Below are 21559 nucleotides of genomic sequence, written 5' to 3' on the forward strand. Positions count from 1 at the left end.
CAATGCAGATCTTTGAGTACAGGTGTAATATGACTGGTCCTGGAAGTACCAGTGACCAGTCTGGCTGCCATGTTCTGTACCATCTGTAGCTTCCGGGTATGGTACAAGGGTTGCCCCATGTAGAGCGCATTGCAGAAATCCAGTCGAGAGGTTACCAGAGCATGTACTACCGTTTCAAGGTCCCTCTGGGCCAGGTATGGGCGCAGCTGGCGAATAAGCCGTAGCTGATAACAGGTGCTCTTGACCGTCGCATTCACCTGAGCTGTGAGGTGAAGCGATGAATCAAGAAGCACCCCCAGACTGCGCACAGAGTCCTTCACAGGAAGCGTGATCCCGTTCAGGACAGGTGGAACCACCGTCATTCCCGACCCAGGGGAACCTATCACAAATACCTCCGTTTTCTCTGGATTCAGACTGAGTCGGTTTTCGGTAATGGCAGCTCTCAAACCAGTGTTTCCATTTTCCAGGAACTTCCAGCACAAAAGGCAAGTTATTTAAAAATAATTTAAGGGAGGGATGGCTTGGTTTTGGTGAGGAACTGGCCTCATTTCATGAAGACAGACCATACTCAAATTGGGGCTTTGCATCCTGTGGAACTGTAGCTTGTTGTGGCACCAGAGCTCTCTGATAGAGAAGGCTAAATGTCTGATAAAACTACAGTTCCCAGAATGTCATAGCATTGAGCTATGGCAGTTAAAGTGGTGTCAAACTGGACTCTTTCTACAGTGTGGATATAGCCATAGTCTCACTTTTGGTTCTAATCCTGCGAGGGCAGGAGGAAACATGTTTAAATGGCCCATCTTGTCCAGTGTTTCGTGTGTCATCACAGCCTCTGCAGCCCATGCCATTTGATGTCAAAATGTAGCTGGTTCATGGGGATATCAGGGAACTTACAGGGCACAAATGGGCAATATAGACCCCATCCTGGCTATTTTTGTGCCCGACTAAGAGCCACCCCCACAATGTTGGATTTTTAAAAAAAAATTGTTTCAAGAAACAACCTTAGGACTTTGCATCCTGTGGACAGGGCACTGGGAGGGCCCATGTAGACATGCCCTAAGGCTCCATCTGCACTGCAGAAAAAATCCAAGCTGACGCCACTTTAACTGCTATGGCTCAGTGCTATGGAATTCTGGGAACTGTAGCTTGTTGTGGCACCAGAGCTCTCTGACAGAGAAGGCTAAATGTCTGATAAAACTACAGTTCCCAGAATGTCATAGCATTGAGCTATGGCAGTTAAAGTGGTGTCAAACTGGACTCTTTCTACAGTGTGGATATAGCCATAGTTTCAGTTTTGGTTCTAATCCTGAGAAGAAATCTAGTCTTTTGGAATTTACTCCAGATTGGTTTTAAGCCCTGCTTGCTCTTGAAGATGATGGGCTCAACCAACCTGGTAAGTGAAGTATGAGGAGGGATCCTCTTTGGATTGTACCCATTGCTCTTGATAACCTTTCAGTCTCTTTCAGTGCTGCAAACAACAGACTCCACCCCCCAAGTTGTGTACTTCTGTGGTGGCTCAAAGCACTCAATGAAATACAGGAGGCAATATGTGCTGTGGTTTTTCTCCTCTTCTCTCCTTGCCTTCATACAAGCAACTGTTGTCCCTCTTATCTCCCCCTTGCGGAGCCCTTTCCCTTTTACTGTGGCAATAGTGACATTCAGTGGGAAAGGCTGGGAAGCCAGCATCAAATAGCCCAAGCCCCTGTGTGCTGTGGATTTATCCTAGTCTTTCCTTACCTTTAATCAATTTTTACAATTAATTGAATTAAGGGAGCCTTTGCTGCTTCGCATCACCCCTTGGCACAATGCTGGGAAAGAAAGAGCTTGGATAAACAAGTCTCCCTCTTGGAGGAAGGTATGGCCAGGGCTGGGCTGTAAGGAAGAATCTCTCTTTTTCTCTCCCACTCTTTGCTGAGCTTCAAAGGGCATCCTTTCCTGGCAGCGTGACAACAAGATCTCTAGGTGGAACCACTTCTTCCCTGTTTGTATATGGCAAAGTTTCTTGCAGAGCTCCTGGGCTGTACATTGTCCATCAAACGACACTCCCCCATGTTTGAGGTAAGTCTAGGTGGCTGCGAAGGAATGGGGTGAGCTGTGGGTGGATGGGTGGGCGAGAACATCTGGAGGTTTTGCATTGTACTAGCACATGTATTTTCTTTTTTAAAAATGTCACAAGGGGGATTGTGTGGATTCCCCTGCCTGAAGCCATCATGCATCTTCCTAGGCCTAAGAGGCATCTATTTGGGTGGGGCAAAGAGGGTGTGTGAGAAATCACCCAGGAATCTCTTGCCTTGCCCCACCTGTGGTTTTCAAAAACAAGAGCATTGCTGCCTCCAGTTTGACAGATTAGTATGTTAACTGTCAAATCGACTGGAGTTTAATTGCATGCTCTCAACATCCACAGCATTTTCTGGGGAATCCATTATTCCTCGGCCCCCGCAAATGTGACTGTTTCATGCTGGCATCTTTAGAGGGTTGAATTCCTTGTACTGCAGCTGGGGAGGAGGGAAAAAAAGCAACAAGGTGCAAGAGCACTTATTAGTCTGAGAAGACGTTCTCTGTTTCAAGTCTGCATTCTTTGATGATTCCCCAAAGGAAATCATATTGGAACTGTAAAGTGACTTCCAGGAAACCATGAAGGGCAAAGCATGGAGGAAAATAATAATAATGTCTAGAGCGCAAATGAAGAAGATGTATTTTAGCTAAGGCAAAAATGGGAAAATGATAGCAGCAGAAAATGTGTTATACTTAAATGTACTTTCTAGGTAGCCGTGTTGGAGATTTTCATGAATAAGAATCCCTTTTGAAAGCCAAGAAGACTCAGCTTTGGGTCAGCTTCCATATGTTGTGTTTAGGGGTAAGGAGGGAGCGAGAGAGCAAGATAGGTATATGTTGCCAAATTTTCCACTAGTGGATGATAGGAATGCCAAAGATGTGTAAGGTGTAGATGTGTAAATCTTTCAGCACAAAAATAAAACATTCTCCTTTTCTAGGGTTCACATAAGATACCGGTAGGTAGGTTCACATAAAGCTACCAGCTGCTTTCCAAATGTTTTGAACTTTGTTGTTGCTATTAACTGCCGTCAAGTATAACTCCCTTAAGCCTCACCTGGCATAGCCAATGAATGGTACTAAGGGCAGCTATAGACCAAAACATCTGGAGGGGACCAAATTGTCTATCCCTGCCATAAGATGTTGCATCTGGTAGTGTTGTTTCCCATGCCAAAAACTGGATGGCAGGTTGCCCTGCAGCTGGTCTGGTACTGTGGTACTGTGGAGAGAGGGTGTGTGTAATGAATGACAAATTAAGTCAGTGTGGTATCATAAATGAAATATTGGATATGGGCAGGTCACCTGTAGAGTTTAAACCCTGCTTCACCTGGATGACCTTGGGTCATTCACCTGCTCTCAGTCTGACCTCCTTTGCTTACTGTTGTGTGGTTTTCAAGATTACTCCCATACCTGTTACACTTCAGAAAGGATTCAAATGTATAAAAGTTCTAGTCAACATTGCTCCAGTTTGGGATTGCACTACTGTTGCTGATCCTCCTAATCCATCATGCTAGCTTGCAGCCAAAAATGCAGTGAGGAACAGTAGTTAACTAATCACAGAAGTGAAGCTTTAGTGTGAGTTTTGAGTGGCACTCAGCCCTTTGTCAGGAGAAAACTGAAGCCAAGAGGAAAAAGTCTTGCAATTAACTAACTAGGGGGTTGTTCAGATGTCTTTTTTTTTTAGTTGAACGATGTGAATGATCTTACTCATGCATTCTGGATTTGTTATTCACACTATGGAACTGTATTTATGCACATCCCTGGGAGTTCAGTTGCTCACATGTGTTAGCACTTGAATAAATATAGAGTCGATGATACAAATGTATTTCAAACACATTCAACACATGCAGAGTTTAATCCCAAATTATCCCTGGTCTGTTTGCATTGGTTATTCACACTGACAGTGATGCATATCTGTTTTAAAAAAACCCTGGGGAAAACAGTTGATTATCCTGGATTAAGTAGGTTTATTGGCAGCCCACACAAAACTTAATTGGGTGCACTCAGGATGCATGTGAACACCATGCATCCTAAATGCATGGATTCATCCCAGATTATTTTCACTGTCTGAACAGGGTCCAGTTAACTTGGAAGCAGTGATGTAGTAAAACTTGAACTCACAGGGTTAAAGCTCTGGAACTTTTTTTTTATTAGCAAGGGCTAATAATCTGCAAGCCCTGTTTCTGCTGAGTTGTACTGCAGTTCCTACAGTAACTGGATAGGAAATTGATTTTCCTTCCAATGATCTGTGGTTATAAGATATCCCTGCTGTACTCCAAACTATTTGGTGATGGTGTTTACAAAAGATATGTTCCTGGCAGAGAAGAAAACTGTTAGAAATTGTTTTCGATTAACACAGCCACCTGCACATTTAGACTTTCCAAGGGATGTTCTGTAGGAACTGCCCTGCAGTTCCAAATTTACTATTACACTCCTCCACAGAAGTGTTAATCCCTTTGTGTTGACTGAATCTGACTTCCTGGATCTAAAGGAAGTGGCTTTCAAACTTTTTACTACAATGAACTTGGATGCTCTGGACTTGCCCTGGATGGCCAAACCCAGTGCAATGCCAAAGCAGTGTCCATACGAGCCAGCTGGGCTGACACCATATCAGTTCCTCTGATGGTTCCTTGTCCATGGAGCCACTTCAGCTGCATCCTCACTGGCAGGAGCTCCATGAAAAGGCTGCTGGGCACTTCTGCTGAGGTTAGTATGGATGTCTGTGTGATCAAAGAGAAGAGAGCATAAAAGGACCCCTAGATCATATGGCTGGACATCTCCTGGCTGTGATGTCTCCAAGAAGCATTCAGCTATATGGGCAGGGTGTGTGGGCCCCTCTACCTCCTCCTCTTGTTGATCACATGGGCACCCATATTACCTTCAATAAAAGTGGTGGTACACGTGTCAGCCTTTCCATAGAGTTCTTGCTTGTGAGGCACCAGCTCCATGGGCAGGCCATCCCCTTTTTCTGGGCTGTTCAGTGCAGGGAAGGGGGGATGGTGCAGCTCTTGGTGTGTGGACAACTGGATTGGCCTGAACTGAGCTCAATCTAGCTGTCCATATGCCAAAAACCCAATGCTCATGCCAAAGTTTTTTCCTGACTTTGCTTACTTTGGGACAAAGTTAGATTAACAGGGAAAACCCATGATATTTCCCTGCAAGAAACCATGTAGTATGTAGAACCATGTAGAAACCAGACAGTAGTGGCTTTGGCATTTATTTATTTATTTTTACAAGTGTAGACAAGCCCTAAGTAGCCCAAGTCACCCAATGATTTCTATGGCTCAGTGAGAACCTGGCTCTGGATCTCCCATGTCCAACACTCTTAATTCCTGCATCACACTGACTGTCTGTCTGGCCATTTAGGCCAGCATGTCCCACTTGAACTGGTAGCAGCTCTCCAATCTTCCAGGCAGATATTTGTTACCCGATCATTTTAACTGGATGAGAAGTGGGATGTTAACTTGCAAAGCAGGTGCTCTTCCTCTGAGTGATGGTATTTTCTCAGTATATTATTGTGACTGCTCTGCCCACAGTAAGTTGTTTGTGTCTTGTGAAATAAATCTGTCACTATCTAGTGCCTATTAAAAGGGTGATGAAGTAATGAAATGGGTTTCTTGCATGAGACTTTCCCTGGCAGAACAAATATGAACACAGACGTCACAATGGTGATAAATTGTTGCAAGGCATCATTGTGCTCCTGCATGTGGTTAAGTGGCATACACGATGAGACTTCTCAAGACAAATGCTGTTAAAATAGTTTGAGAGGATATCCTAGGTTCTCAGTGCCAGTTGTAAAAGACAACACTAGGGAATTGTGGCTAGCCTGTTTTAAAAATAAGACACAAATCAAGGCCAAAGTATGAAACAGTGTATCTCTACTAGTAGTTGTTACAATGTGCCAGGGCTTTTTAAAATAAATTTTCATGAGGAAGAGGGAATGAGTTTAAAAGTACATGTTCAAAATTTATGAGATGAAATTTTTAAATATTTCAAAATAACAATTTTGATCTTTGTACAATTAATCAAACATTTTTTTTAAATAAAAAGATGTCATGAATTTCCTCCTCCTAATTTACTCCTAGCAAGCCTATTGGGACTGCTTTGGATGAAACACCATTATCATTTCTGTACCCCCAATGTTTCACAGAAGAAAACTGGGATGTACATGGACAAGCAACATCAAAGTATGGTCAGTATAGCAAAAGTTATCAATGAAGGACACCCAAGGTAGGAATGGTTGCAGCAGTTTGTTTGTGCCTCAGCCTTCTGGGAAGGACTAGATTCTGCACCCTCATCTTCTTTCCTATTAGTGGAAACTAATTTTGCACTTTGAACTTAATTTGCAACAACTGGAGTAAGCTGAAGACAAAGAAGAAAGTGGGAGGAGGAGAGAGAAATTAGGACATTATCAGCTGAAAAAGTTGGATGACAGGTGAATCCCTTTGTGAGATAAAGGCAGGATATAAATCTTTGAAATAAATAAATCAAATAAGTAAATTAGCTGGGACTATCCCTGCCAAATTAAGATGGTTGAAGGGTATTTGTTCCCTTAGTCTGATCTGAGAATCCAAAGTCAGATCCTTCCTCTCCGTTATATCTTATGGACAAGAAGACATGGCATATATATCAAGACCAATGTTATACACTCCAACTGGATTCTGAAGATGCTGAGGGCCACAGATACATATTTGGAGGACTGCCTGCATCTCCAGGACTGCACTTTTGTCTACTTTGATATAGAAAGTTCCTCAGCAAAGAAAACTATATAGTATGAGATGCAATTCCTTGTGTTTCTAGTGTTGGTGTCATCTAGTGCAATGCCAAGGGGGAATGGTAGCAGTGGCCTGTCCTGCCTCCCCTTTGGTTGCTTTCTGAGACCAGCCATGAGCAAGCCAAGGTTCTAGAAAGGTGGGATAGGCAGACACTTGCACACCCCCTTTTCCCCCTGATGCCTTGGTTAGCTCAGGCAAGCTAGCCAAACCACCAGGGAAGGTGAGAGAGCAGATGTGTACCTTTGCCTCCCCTTCCCTCATGCCTTGACTAGCTTGGGCAAATTAGCCAAGGAACTGGGGAAGGTGAGGGGGGAGATCATGTATGCTCGTCCCTTCTTCCCTGAAGCCTTGGCTAGCTCAGGCAAGAGTGTCAGGGCAGCAGAGAAGGTACAAGTGCTGGCAGCAGCATTGCACAGCCCCACAGCAGCAGAAGGGCCCAATTGGGTGTCACTCCTCTCAGGTGTCACCCAGTGTGGTCTGCACCCATCGCTCCTCCTTTGTGACACCACTGATGAGATGGACAAGTTCCAGCTCTACAGGAGATTACAGTATAAACCAGAAACTGGTAACATATTCAACCTTTTTTTGTCTCAAAAGGTGGTTTGCCTCAGTGCAGGGATTGGCTGACTTTTCTGCCACTTCTCCAGAGTCCATCAAAGTGAGCAGGCTTCAGGGAAATGGAAAGCCAGGCACTGAGTGAAGATCAGACCCAGATAGTTTAGTCCACAAGCCATGGACAACAAATGGAACACTGGGGTGGTGATGTCCTTTCAACAAAGTATTCCTTTACTATATAACAAAGAGTATATATTCAGACCAACTGTTTCCTGTTATGTTTTGGTGTTTTGTGCCAACCATTCTTGGAGTCTCAGAAAGAAACAAGCTGGTGCTGTAAAGTGCCATCAAAATGCAGTCAAAGCAGCCAATCATCTCCTGTCATTCTGGCTAAAATTAGCCAGCTCTTCTGGCAGCCGCTGCATCAGAAAGCACAAAAGACCTTAGCATTCTCCAGTGAGCGTCGGGCAGCATTTGGTGCTCAGTGGAGAACAGAGAATGAATTAGAGGGGATTTCTAATTCCATTTGATACTTCCTTCATTTGGAGTTGCTTTTGTGTGTGAGATGAAAGAGGCCTTTAGTCTCTCCATACACACGTTTGATGTTTCAAACGCGTTTTTCGATTTACCAGGACCATGCAATTTTCAGTACTGCAAATGCTGAGAGACATGCAGTATAGATTTCTGATTCAAAAGGCAGAGAGGAAGGCAGAAGGATTTAGTTCATTTCTGAACAAAATTTAAGGTTCTAGTCCCCAGCCAGCCCCATGTCCATCTGCTATCTCAAGTAAATCTGTGGCGGGTGCTGAGCAGAGAGGAAGCATTTTCAGATGTAGTGCCTCATTTGTGGAATTTCCTTCTTGAGGAGATATGCCTGGAACTGTCTCTATTTGCTTTTTAGTTAAATAAAGTCCCTGCCTTTATTTTCATTTGGTTGAGATTTCTCGGGCCAAACAAAGTATTTCTTTAACAAGTTGTTGTTGTAGTGTACCTTCAAGTTGTTTCTAATTTATAATGACCTTAAGGCAGTGGGGTTTTCTTGCCAGGATTTGTTCAAAAAGGTGCTTTCCTCTGAGACTGAGAGAGTGTGACTTGCTCAAGCACACCCAGTAGGTTTCCATGGCCAAGCAGGGATTCGAACCCTGATCTCCAGAGTCTCTAGAATCGTAGTTCAACACCTGCACCACTACACCACACTGGCTCTGCTTTAACAATGCTTGGTTATTAAAACAACAATATCTGTTTTTCTCTACAATATGAAATACTAGATAAAGTGAAATAATAAAATGAGCACCTGTAACCATGGCCATGCCTACTTGGCCATTCCCTGACAATGAAATGTGCTTTTTAAAAAAACAAGAAGGAAAGGATGCATACCCTTCAACTATCTCAACTTGGCAGAGACAGTCCTTATTGATCCTGTCACCCCTCTGTTTCAACTGCTTTGAAAATATCACAGTATCTCTCACCTACTACCACTTTCCTCCTTTGTCCTCAGCTTACTTCAGTTGCTCCAAACAGGAGAAAGAGAAGAGAAGGAGGCTAAGGCTTGCCCTTCCTGAATATTGTGCACTCAGTTAACTCAGCAGAGGAGGAGGAGGGGCAGAATTGAGCCCTCCCCAGTAGGCTCAGGCAAAAGCAAACTGTTGCAGCCCCTCCTAGTTTGTGTATTCTTCCTCATTAATAACTTGCAGTTTTGACCAGAGTGTGATGTTTCCTGGCCACATGTCATCTGTGAAATGCTGGAGGATGTGTCTAGAGCTCAGGACCTGGCCCTGAATCTGAGGGCCTTGACTCTCATCTCCATTTCTCAGGATGAAGTTGAAGAATCTCTGGGTGAGAACAATGTCATGAAAATTGTATGTATATACACATTACATTATTTTCCTCCTTACTTTCCCCATTACTTAGATCTGTTTTTTCAAAATTAAATGACATATTCTGTGCAGCTAGGGTTGATGCTTAATTTGTCATGCTTAATTACACCACCAGGGCTAGCCCCTTTTGACATCATAAGTAGGTGACTGTTGGTCAGGTTTTGGCCCTGAAACCTCAGTGCTTGGGATAGACCTGCTCTGGCTATCCTATTTAAGCTTTTCCATGCCCATGCCAGTTTAGGTGCTGATGCCAGGTCAGGTCACCATTGGCCACACCAACTGCTGTTCTTTGAGTGGTCACTAAGAGTTTCTCTGGCCTTGGTCTCCTGAACTTCAGCCCCAAGGTCTAACCCTTGTTGCATCTCAGAACTTAGAAAAGTTTTTTTTAATTAATAAGTACAGATCCTAGAATTTTCCAGACAAAAGAATCACTGACTAGTCATGCTGGCTAGGGGATTCTGTAGCCATAGACCAGCAGTTAACTTTGCTAACTTCTGCAGCATTCCTATTGAAAATACTTCACCTGTTGAATGTATTGCCCTTAGTGTAGTGTAGTAAAAGAAAGGGACTACACTAGGAATTAAAAACCAAGACAACTGTGCTCATGCAAAAAAATAAATAAAGAAAAAGGAACTCTTTGATTAATAGGGTTGGGCTTGCGGATGTCCTAAATATAGACCTCTGAGCAGTGAATAAAGTAAAGGGACTGGGGAGTATTCATGTAACAGTTTTATTTTATTGACAGCCCCTTTGCTTTCTTCTCTTTACCTCAAGCCAAAGGTCTCAGAGGAAAACAGACTAATTAAATCTCTACCTTCAGCCCTGTTTGCTATGAATAAAGTTCAGTTTTAGCAGCATAGATGTTGGTGAAAGTGTCATTAATCCTCTTTTAAATAAATATAGCCAAACCACTTTAAATAGCCAAGCATGAAGAATGGCAGTGATCTCCTTCCTAGGAAAAAATCCATTGCAAAACTGTCATGGATTTCTGCAGGAATAATAACGTAAGTTTGGAAGAGGTTCATGGAATACAAAATAGCCCAGGGTTATGGGATTTTGGGGAGTGGGTGAAATTCAGTAATAGAGCACGTGCTTTGCATGAGGTTTGGGGCTCTGATATCTGCAAAGCATGTTTCTGTAGCAAAGTGGTCACAGAGCTCCTTCAGGTTTTTTTTAAATTTCATCTTCTAATACAGGTGGGTGTGTGGCAAAGAGAGGCAGCTGATATGAGTGTAGAAGTGGTGTGAGGCAGAACCAGCCCTACTACTAGGCTGAGCAGGGTGACCAACTTAAGTGGCAGAAAGAGATAAAAGACCCACTTCACAAAACCAGTCAAAAGCAAACAAGCAAATGGTGAGAAACACACACGCACTTTCTCACACACACAGGGATGTAGCCAAGGGGGGGGTCCATGGGGTCTGGACCCCCCCTTCCATTAGATACAATGAATGGTGCATGCTGCTGCGCCGCCACACCCAAGCCCCATTATAATGTTGTCACTTAGTCTGGACCCCCCTTTCCCAAAATCCTGGCTACATCCCTGACACACACATTATAATAAATCTTCCAGAACAACTGATATTTGAGATACAAAAAATAAATAAATGCATAGTCCAAACAATTTTGTGGCAGTAGATGAGAAGGTCCATTGGGCATGAATCTTTAAGTGGAGGAAGACTGATCATCATGGGTTTAAAGAAGCCTTCAAAACAAAACAAAACAAAACAAGGGAGGAGAGACACATGTTTTGATATTGTCATCTTCTTTGGTGGCTGATATGAAAGTCCTAGGCAGTGTACGCATGGGCCAAATAACACATCCTTCCCCCATCCTCATGGCAATCAGTCCAGATGATTCAACGTCCAATCCCTGATTTGTTGTGAACTGTTCTAACAATGTATGGTCAGTTCAGCAATGAATTTGTGTTCTCATCTTTAAAATCTTAGAACAGATTTTTAAAAACTCACCTTTTGCTCCAGATCTTCCCAGAAAAGCTGGAGCCCTGTGCAACTATGCCAGGTGGCTGTTCACACATGTCCCACTATGTCGCCTACTGCTGCTGGCACAAGTTGTTTCCTCTGAACCCAGCCATGTGACTAAGCCTTTTCCTATGGCCTCAGCCCGGAGCCAGTCTGCTTGCTTGTTAAAAACTAGAGCTTCAAAAAGTTAGATTTTTGGACTACATGTCTGCTGGAATTCTGGGGCCTGGTAGTCCACAAAGTGTCTGTTCCAAGCTCTGGAAAAAAAAAGTATACATGGGTCTGATGCCAAGGCTAAAACCATGAATTATGACATGTCGAGTTTAACTTTGAATGATTTCAGGTTTACATAGGAAGAACAGTTTCATAGTTGCCTTTTGGAAAGCACTGGCTTTCTTATTATGGCCAGTCCGTGGTGGCAGGTGGCTTCCATATCAGTGGAACAGTGAATCCACTATCGGTTTGAGTCTAAACTTTAGAAGAGCTATCTTGGATAATGCCTTTAAAGTCTATATGGGCCCCATTCCCACTCCCACTCGCTCATTTGCCCTGGGTAGATCTGGTCCGGATTCGTTGAGCTGGTACCAAATCTCCCTGGAAAGAAGTTCCCACTACCCTTTACCTTGATCAATGCAATTTGCCCCTCTGAAGTTCACATTTGCAGTACCGCTTTAAAATGGAGCCTCCTTTGTTGTCAATCACTTCCACTTTCGTCAAAGGTGATGTATCCTACAACCACTGGGCAACAGAATGGGTGCTTTCCCCCTCCTTTAAAAAACAACTGGTGGTATTGTTTGCAAATTCTGTCAACTTGTCAAATTTAAAAACCTCCAGGTGTGTGTGTCTGAATGCCAGCCTCTAGCTTCTCCTTTGCTTCCAGCCCAGCATTTCCCCCTCTTTGGAACCTCTTCCTTTCCCTTCCCCTCCAGACCAATGCCAACTTTGAAGCCCGTGCCTCCCCCTCAAATGCTAGCCTCTTCCCCTCCCTTCCAGCCCAAAGCATTCGCATAATCTGTCACAATAACAACAACAACAACAACAACAAATGTCGCTTGCAGGGGAGGCCACCTCAGAATGCCATCTCTGCATCCTCTTTCTTTGCTTTCCCTCTTATTGCCACCCCAGAATGCCATCTCTCCTTACATACACATATGTAGCAAAGCATTCACACATTGTATCAATTTGCCAAATTTAAAAGGGAAACATATGTAGCTCAAGCATTCGCATATTCTGTCACACACACACACAAAATAATTTTAAAAAAATGCTGCTTGCAAAGCGACTGGTGCGAGAGGGGAGGCATGTTCTGCCCACTGCCCCCCTCTGACCTAAATCCCTCCCCTGAACTTGACCTGATCATGACCGGGGCCAAGTTCACATTTGCCAGCAGCGGGGAAGAAATGGGTTTCCCCCTGCTCTAAGGGGGATTTCCCCTGGATCTGGTGTGCAAGACCCTGATCCTGATGTGTTTAAACCAGTGCCAATGGGAACATCCCACTTTTAATCCGGGTTACAATTTGGTACAAAAGGTAGTCTGAAACCCAGAGCAGATTCATCTCTTCATGGACCACTGTACCCTTGTATACTGTACACTGACACTGTACTACTACACTTAAATTCTGTGTCTTTTTTTCCTGTTGTTGTGTGTCTTCATGTCATTTGTGACTTATGGTGACCCTAAGGTGACCCTATTGCAGCGTTTTTTTTTTTTTTTTGGTAGGATTTGTTCGGACAGCATTTGCCTTTTGCCTTCCAATGCGGCCGAGAGTGTGTAATCTGCCTATGTTCAACCAGTGGCCAAGCTGGGATTCCAATACCAATCTAAAGAGTCACAGTCCAATGCTCAGACCACTGGCTCTCCTTTTTTTCCTCCCCATTTCCAACCTCAGCTTTTCCTCTCCTTTCCTAATAACACTGCCTTACGAAGGAGGCTGGCAGGGAGAGTGAAATGAAGATCATTGTTTGCTGGTGTTCTTAAGTTGTAGTTTAGCACTGTGATTCCCTGTGGAGATGAAACATGTCTTTCCTTTGGGGGGATTAGATGGCAATTGTACTCAGAAGTCTTGAGGCTGGATATATCAGCTTACAAAGGATCCCTGAAGTGTAGCAGGCAGCAGGGGAGAACCTAGTTCCCTTCTAGTTTGTTTGGATGGATGATTTGACTGTTCAAATGCCATGCTGGGTGAGAGATTCTGGGTGATGTAGTCCAAACAATGTTGTTTTTCCCCAGGCTGTGCCACTTCAGCATGCAAACCACTCACTCTCTCACAGATATATTGTCTCCCTTACCACCTACTACACTTCAGGGATCCTTTGTAGGTTGATATATCCAGCCCCAAAGTTTCTGAGTAGAATTGTCATCTTAACTTCTAGCTTACAAAGCCCTATGGGAAAATAGTGTTTCCAAACTGTTAAGGCTGAACACCAGCAAACAATGATCTTCATTTCACTCTCCCTGCCAGCCTCCTTCCTAAGGCAATGTTATTAGGCCCAGAATATGATTTATTTTTAACTGTTCTCAAGTCAGTTTTGACATATGATAACCCTATGACTGCAGGACCTCCAAGTTACTTACCCTGGCTTCTAGGGAGAGTTCAGGGTTCATTTGCTTTAGAACCCATTTATATGTCTTTTTACCAGTCCACAATATCCCCAGGACTCTTCTCCAGCACCTCATCCCAAAGTAGTTGATTTTCTTTCTATCTGCTTTTCTCATTGTCCAGCTTTCACAGTCATACATAGAAATTGGAAATATAATGGGATGGACAAGCCTGACCTTATTATTCAATAATATATCTTTACACTTGAAGATCTTATCTAGTTGTTTCATAGTTGCCTTTCCAAGTCCCGGTCTTCTTCTGATTTTTTGACTGCAGTCTCCATAACTGAGCCAAGGTATGAGAAAACTGACTATCTCAATGTCTTCATTGTCTTCTTGAAAATTATGTGTGTTAATTAATTTTGTTTTCATAATGTTCAACTGTAAACCTGCCTTTGCACTTTCTTCCACAGCTTTCTTCAGAAGTCATTCCAAGTCTTTGCTATTTTCTGCTAGTAGTATGGGGTCATCTGCATATCTTAAATGGTTGATAGTCCTTCCTCCAATATTCAATATTATTTTGCCATATGCTGTTTTAACAATGGCCTCTTGTTCTGAATGCACTTTATGCATTTGGATAATCAAACATTGTGGTACATTCATTTCTTTAAGAGTGATACATAGTTTTTTCATGATCTGCACAATAAAAAGATTTGCTATAAGCTATAAAGCATAGGCTGATTTTCTTTTGAAATTATTTGATGTGTTCCATTATCTAACATATGCTTGCAATATGACGTGCCCCTTCCCTTCCTGAAGCTGACTTGGACTTCTGGAATTTCTTGCTTCATATATGTTAAAAGTCTTTGCTGTAGAATTTTGTCTATCACTTTGTTTGTGTGGGAGGTAAATCCAGGGAACCTGTGGCAAAATCTGTTTGACAAAAGGCATGCTTTTTATGACCATCTCCCTTAGAAAGAGAATGAAAGTTAATCACAAAGGCCTGTTACAGACAGCCAAAATAAAGCTGCTTCGAGTCACAGTGGAGGTATGGTGTTTCAATGATGCATGCGTCCTAAGAGTCCAGAAGTCGCACCAAAGCCACGCTCCAGCCCTAAGGACTGGAGCGTGGCTTTGGTGTGGCTTCTGGACTCTTAGGACGCATGCATCATTGAAACACACTACCTCCACTGTGACTCGAAGCAGCTTTATTTTGGCTGTCTGTAACAGGCCAAAGATATACTTACAGTGGACTCTTGTTATACGCTGGGGTTTGGTTCCAAGATCCCCCATGGATAACAAAATCTGTGTATGCTCAAGTCCCATTAAATATAATGACATAGCAAAATGGTGTCCCTTATCAAACAAGGAAAATCAAGGTTTGATATTTGAAATGTTTACTTTTTTTTAACATTTTCAAACCGTGTATGCTTGAATCGGTGTATAAAATATCTGTGTATAAGAAGGGCCGACTGTATTTACTAACACAGGATTTGCTTTGAAAGTTAAGTAAATGAATATTCTTTGCTGTAATTACTTTAATTGGAAAAAGGACTATTTTAGTTTAAAAATTGTCCCTGTGGAGAGATACCGAAGCTGCTTTAAACTATTGCAATCGAAATGGTAGCAGAACAGTAGCAGGAAAGGAGGTCATTAACAGTTTTTAAATAAAAGGAAACACTTTCTAAATGGTCTCCCACAGGGAAAACAACAGAAGAGAACTGATGTCATGTGATAAGCCCAAACTGAAGATGCTATTATCCTGGTGTTGCAGTTTACTGCCTTGTATGATAAGGACAGAGGAACAAGAGAAAAGGTGACCTCCACAGATGTCATAAAAGGTTTTGGGATATGAATTGAACTTGCAGTTTTTGACCCAACTAGCTAAATATAGTCTGCCAGTTTTTAGAGCCTGAAATTGGCAGTGGTGAAACATATTCTAAAGAAACCTTCCCTTGATCCCCTGGACAAAAACAATTATCGGCCAGTATGTCTTCTTCCCTTCTTGGGTAAGGTGATCTAGAGGGCGGTTGCAAACCATCTCTAAGCAGTCTTGGATGACACCGATTATCTCGATCCATTTCAAACTGGCTTCAGGTCGGGATATGGAGTGGAGACTGCCCTGGTCGCCTTGGTTGATGATCTCTGTCTGTGCATAGACAGGGGAAGTGTGGCCCTGTTGGTACTCTTAGACCTCTCAGCGGCCTTCGATACCACAGACCATGGTATCCTGGAGCGCCTGAGAGAGTTGGGAATTGCTGGCTCTGCCTTTCAGTGGCTACGTTCCTACCTCTCGGGTAGATTCCAGATGGTGATGCTGGGGGACAGCTGCTCCTCTACGAGAGAGCTGACATCTGGCATCCCTCAGGGCGCCATTCTGTCCCCCATGCTGTTTAACATTTACATGAAGCCGCTGGGTGAGATCATCCGGAGACATGGGGCGGGGTGTTATCAGTACGCCGATGACACCCAAATTTATTTCTCTATGTCTTGGGCTGTTTCAGTGACCAAGGAGGGCATCTCCCCCCTGGAATAACTGCCTGAAGTCGGTAATGGATTGGATGAGGGAAAATAGACTTAAGCTGAATCCAAATAAAACGGAGGTACTCGTGATAGGTAACCCCAATCCGGGTATAGGGATAAGTTCACCAGTTCTAGATGGGGTTACACTTACCCTGAAAGACTGCATTTGCAGTTTGGGGGTGCTCCTGCATTCGTCGCTTCAACTGTCTTCTCAGATTGATGTGACAGCCAGAAGTGCCTGTTATCAGCTTCGGCTGATACGTCAGTTGCGCCTCTACCTGGAGCAACGGGACCTAGAAACGATCGTACATGCTCTAGTAACCTCTCGCCTTGATTTCTGCAATGCGCTCTACATGGGGCAACCTTTGTGCCACGTCTGGAAGCTCCAATTGATACAAAACATGGCAGCCAGACTGGTCACCAGAAAATCCAAGTTCGACCATATTACACCTATTTTAAAATCACTACATTGGCTGCCTATTGGCTTCCGGGCACAGTACAAGGTGTTGGTTATCACCTATAAAGCCCTACATGTCCTGGGTCCAGTCTACTTGAAGGAACGCCTCCTCCCATACAATCCTTCCTGTACACTCCGATCCTCCGGGAAAAACCACTTACAATTTAGAAAGACCAGACTGGTGGTGACCTCCCGGAGGTCCTTCTCTGTCACCGCTCCAAAAACTTGGAATGACCTGCTGGAAGAGATGCGTCAATTATCCTCACTCGAGGCTTTTAAAAAGGTGACAAAAACCTTTCTCTTCCGACAGGCCTTCCCCAATTGATAATGTCCAGAACCAATTGAATCCCCCTTTTATTGTTTTTCTTATGTGTGATTTGTTTTTAACTTTGATGTATTGTCATGTATTTTTTAAACATTTTTTTTACTGTTTAATTTTATAGCTGGGAGGGAGGGTTGGGTCGGGGTTTTGTGGGGCTTGTTGTTTTTATTGTTGTATATTGTGTTTTCTTTGTTGTTACCTGCCTCAATCCTCAATTGGAAGAGGCGGGATATAAATAAATATTAATTATTATTATTATTATTATTATTATTATTATTATTATTATTATTAGATGTGGCCTGTTTATTGCTTGTCAACTGTAATTTGAAATTCCAGGAAGACAGCAAAAGTGAGACGTTGATTATGGCTCTGTTGAGCAACTACACATGGTCTGTAAAGTTGCCTTCAACTTGGTGGGTCACAAGTTTGCAAGATTGCTGAGGCCCAAAATATAACTTGCATGTTTATGCTGCAATCATTGTGAATGGCACTTTACAAAGTATACAAGGAATGGCCTTTGTCCCAAAGACACCATAGTCTAAAATGTCAATAAAAGGGGGACAATTGAGAGGGGGTCTTTGTTTCCATATTTTATTCTTACAGCAACCCTGTCAGATAGATTTGGTTATGAGAGAGTGACTGTCCAAAGGTCACTTGGTGAATTCAAAGGCTGACTTGAACCCTGATCTTCCAAATGCTGAGCAAATACTTTAACCATCATTCTACCATACCATGAAAGTCAGCATGGTATAGTGGTTTGAGCATTGGACTCAGATTCTGGAGACCAGGGTTTGAATCCTGGCTCAGTGATATAAACCCACTGGATGAACTTAAGCAAGTCACTGCATTTGGTGGTTCAGTTTGAGGATGACTAGGACCAGAGAAGTGAAGACAAGCAGCCACCAAAAGGGAAGGTATTTTTACCATACATCAAAGGAGTCACAGACAGAATAAGCAAAGTGGTGAGGAAGCACAACCTTCAAATGGTTTACAAACCGACAAAGAAAATCCAGCAAATGCTTCGCTCAGCCAAGGACCAGAGAGACCCTCTCACAGCCGCAGGAGTTTACCGCATACCATAGGGAGCACCAAATGCAGTGTGCAAACAAGAATCAAGGAACATGAGAGACACTGCAGACTGGGCCATACAGAAAAATCAGCAGTAGCAGAACATGCCACAAACCATCCTGGGCATAAAATACTCTTTGAAAACACTGAAACTCTGGACCATGCCAACCACTACCATGTCAGGAGGCATAGGGAAGCCATTGAAATCCACAAACACCTGGATAATTTCAACCGGAAAGAAGAAACCCTTAAAGTGAACAAAATTTGGCTACCATTCCTGAGCAATAGCAAAATAAGGACTCAGCAAATGCAAATGGGAAACCACTCAGAGTCAGGGGCTTTCCCAGCAGATAATGATCACCAATTAGCAGACATTAATCCTCGTTTGCATTAGCCTCCCAGGCTGAGGCCAGCCATCAACACAGAACAATACACATGCAAATCACTCCCGCATTCCCAGGCTCACACAGTATATATACGCCTTATTTTTCCAGGCAAAGCATTCTCTGAAGATGCCAGCCACAGATGCTGGTGAAACATCAGAAAGAAACTCTGCTAGAACATGGCCACATAGCCCAAAAAACCCACAAAAAACTAGAGAAGATATTCTTAATTGGGTATATGACTTTGTAATGTGTATGCTATTCCTAGGGAAAGATTTCTTGGACTTCTGTTGGAAGGAATGTTTGATAGCTCTTTAGATGAGCAAATGTGTAAATTACTTGCAGATATGGGTCCTTATATAAGCAATCAAGTAGCTTGATTTGCTCTGGTTGCCAAAAATGATTACAGAAAAGCTTTTAAAAGCTGTTGGTGAAAGTTCTGCACATGATGAATTGATTTGATTAGTATGTTTAACTTTTTAAAATTTCTTTTGGTAAAATGTGCAAGAATCTAGGGTTATATGCAATAAAAGTGACTAATTGACAAAGCAGCTATGGATCTGCAATATGAGCCCTAATGTTGGAGGATGAGGGAATTAAAATTACCCCTAACATTTCTCTGATGAAAAATATTATCCTAAAGTTGTTATCAATTGTGTGTGTGTGTGTGTGTAGAATATTTATAATGCAGGCACTATACTTGGTTTTGATCTCTCTGCTTGTGGCTGCTAGCAGCTTGAAGAATGGCTTGAATGAGAAAACAGGGCAGGGAAAATACGGTTAAAACCAACTCCAGTGCCATGGTTCTGATCCAAGTCAACTCTTTCACTGCTTTTAAAACTTGGATGCAAACAACTTGGGTGCAGACAGTCTGAAAGATCCTAAATCCTATTGTTAGCAAGGAAGCCATTAAATTAATCAGATTTACCTATCTGTTGACTCATTATTCAACAAGTAATTCAGTGGATCTACTCTAGTTGATACTAACCTATAGGACCACAGCCCACCTCTCCTTATGTAGACTGCCTCAGTTTTCAGATACTCAGGGAAGGGGTTTCTGTTAGTCCCACCAGTGCTTACAGGTACATTGGGTGAGAACATCTGAGAGGATCTTCTTGATGGCTGCTCCCAGGCTATGGAACTCGCTCCCACTGCAAATTAATCTGGCATCCTTTCTGGTCTTCTTCTGTTAGGCAAATACCTTTTTATTTAAAAAGATCTTTGGCTATTAATGCCATTTTGCAGAAGGATATTTGAATGGGATATGTCTGAATAAAATACAGTGGACCCTTGGTATCCACTGGCATTTGGTTCCAGAACCCTCCATGGATACCAAAATCTGTCGATGCTCAAGTCCCGTGATATACAGTGGGGTAATAAAATGGAGTCCCTTATATAAAATGGCAAAATCATTACTTTTTGGGATGTATATATTTTTGGAATATATATACAAGCTGTGGATGGTTGAATTCATGGATAAAGACTTTGTGGATATGGAAGGCTGACTGTAATACTTTCATTCTCATTGTTCTGTTTTAAACATTTTTAAATTGGTTTCAAGTAGTGTTTTGTTTTAATATGATAGCTTACTGGTTTATTTTAAATTGTTCTTCAGTATTATAAACAGTCAGGGTTTCTCTCTCTCTCTCTCTGCCTTCAAGTTGCCTGTAGACTTATGGCAACCCCATAAATTTCATAGGGTTTTTTTTTGGCAAAAAATACTCAGAGGTGGTTGGCCCGTTCCTTACTTTAAAATCTAGCCTGTGTTCTACTTTAATCCATGTTGCAAATCACTTTGGACACCAGACTGGCAGAAAGGCAGAATATATAATGGCCAAGATTCAAGATTAATGCTAATGGAGCATGAAGCTTTGCCAACATTACTATTCCAGACTTTTATATTCCCTGGTTTTACAATGCAGCTTGATGGTGCTGAGAAACATCCTTATGGCCAATTGATGGCTAAGGGACTGGGGAATTGCCTGGACATCATCCAGACAGCCAGGAAAAAGAAAATGCCATTTTGCTCTTAGACCTCCAATATTATGTCAGTTGCACTGAAGGTCTGGGGAAACAACAGCTCTCCCATTTCCTACTACTAATTGCCCAAGGACTATACTTTAATGCTATCTATGCATTGCAGGAAAGAGATTATTGTAAATGGAGGTACCTTAATGGATACTTCCTTGTACAACTTCCATCAAAAGTCATACACAGGTGTAACAGAAGTTTAAGATGGGATTTGTTGTTGTTGTATGCCTTCAAGTCATTTCTGACTTATGGTGGCCCTAAGGTGACTCTAAGGTCAAGAGGTTTTCTTGGCAAGATTTGTTCAGAGAATGTTTGCCATTGCCTTCCCCTGAGGTTGAGAGAATATGACTTGCCCAAGGTTACCCAGTGGGTTTCATGGCTGACCTTGGGAATCAAACCCTGGCCTCCAGAGTTTTAGTCCAGTACTCAAGTCATTATAACACATTGGCTCTCTCAAGATGGGATATATCACCAATAAGATACAAATTAAAAAAATAATCTGGGAAAACACACTAATTACAGATTTCCCTGATACGTTTGATAGAACTATAAAGGAACGAGACATTATGGTAAGTGTTTGGCTGCTGCTGAATATGGCTATTCTGTGTTGAGTTTATCTTGCCAGCCAACTAAGAAAATAGGGAAGCTTTCCTACAACCTGATATCACTATGCAGCATGTTTTCCCCATTCTGATTGAGCATTGTTTGCAGCTGATGGCTGAAAGTGGGGAAATACACTATGTGATCATATTACAAAACAGGCAAAATTTTACAGAATGTCCAAACTTAACACAGGACTGCCATTTTAACTGGCATCCCCATGCTTATTGCAAAGTTCTGTTTCATTTGAGTAGATGCCCACTTGTGTGTTGCAGATCATCAGAGACATAGCCACAGAGAAACCTTCCCCAACCTGCTGCTCTCCAGATGTGTTGGATTACATTTCCCATGAGCCCACACCTCATAGTTGGGAGGTAAAGTCCAACACATCTGGAGGA

General features: G+C 42.6%; 1 protein-coding gene across 5 annotated transcripts in view; it reads left to right on the forward strand.

Moving 5' to 3' along the window:
* The first annotated feature begins 1718 nt into the window (after positions 1–1718).
* LOC149313197 (ras-GEF domain-containing family member 1B) overlaps positions 1719–21559 on the forward strand; it is a 268019-nt gene continuing 248178 nt past the window's right edge. For 3 of the 5 annotated variants that reach the window (XM_089526248.1, XM_089526247.1, XM_089526249.1), the window contains exon 1: positions 1720–2058. In XM_089526248.1, coding sequence (XP_089382374.1) covers positions 1990–2058 — 69 coding nt within the window. In that variant the 5' untranslated portion in view covers positions 1720–1989. Of the gene's footprint in view, positions 2059–21559 lie in introns of all 5 variants that reach the window. The other 2 variants (XM_089526246.1, XM_089526252.1) reach the window with 2 other exon arrangements.

This window comes from Sceloporus occidentalis, unplaced genomic scaffold (genome assembly GCF_023333645.1).
Source record: "Sceloporus occidentalis isolate IW3139 unplaced genomic scaffold, rSceOcc1.0.p SCAF_5, whole genome shotgun sequence".
Classification (NCBI taxonomy): Eukaryota; Metazoa; Chordata; class Lepidosauria; order Squamata; family Phrynosomatidae; genus Sceloporus; species Sceloporus occidentalis.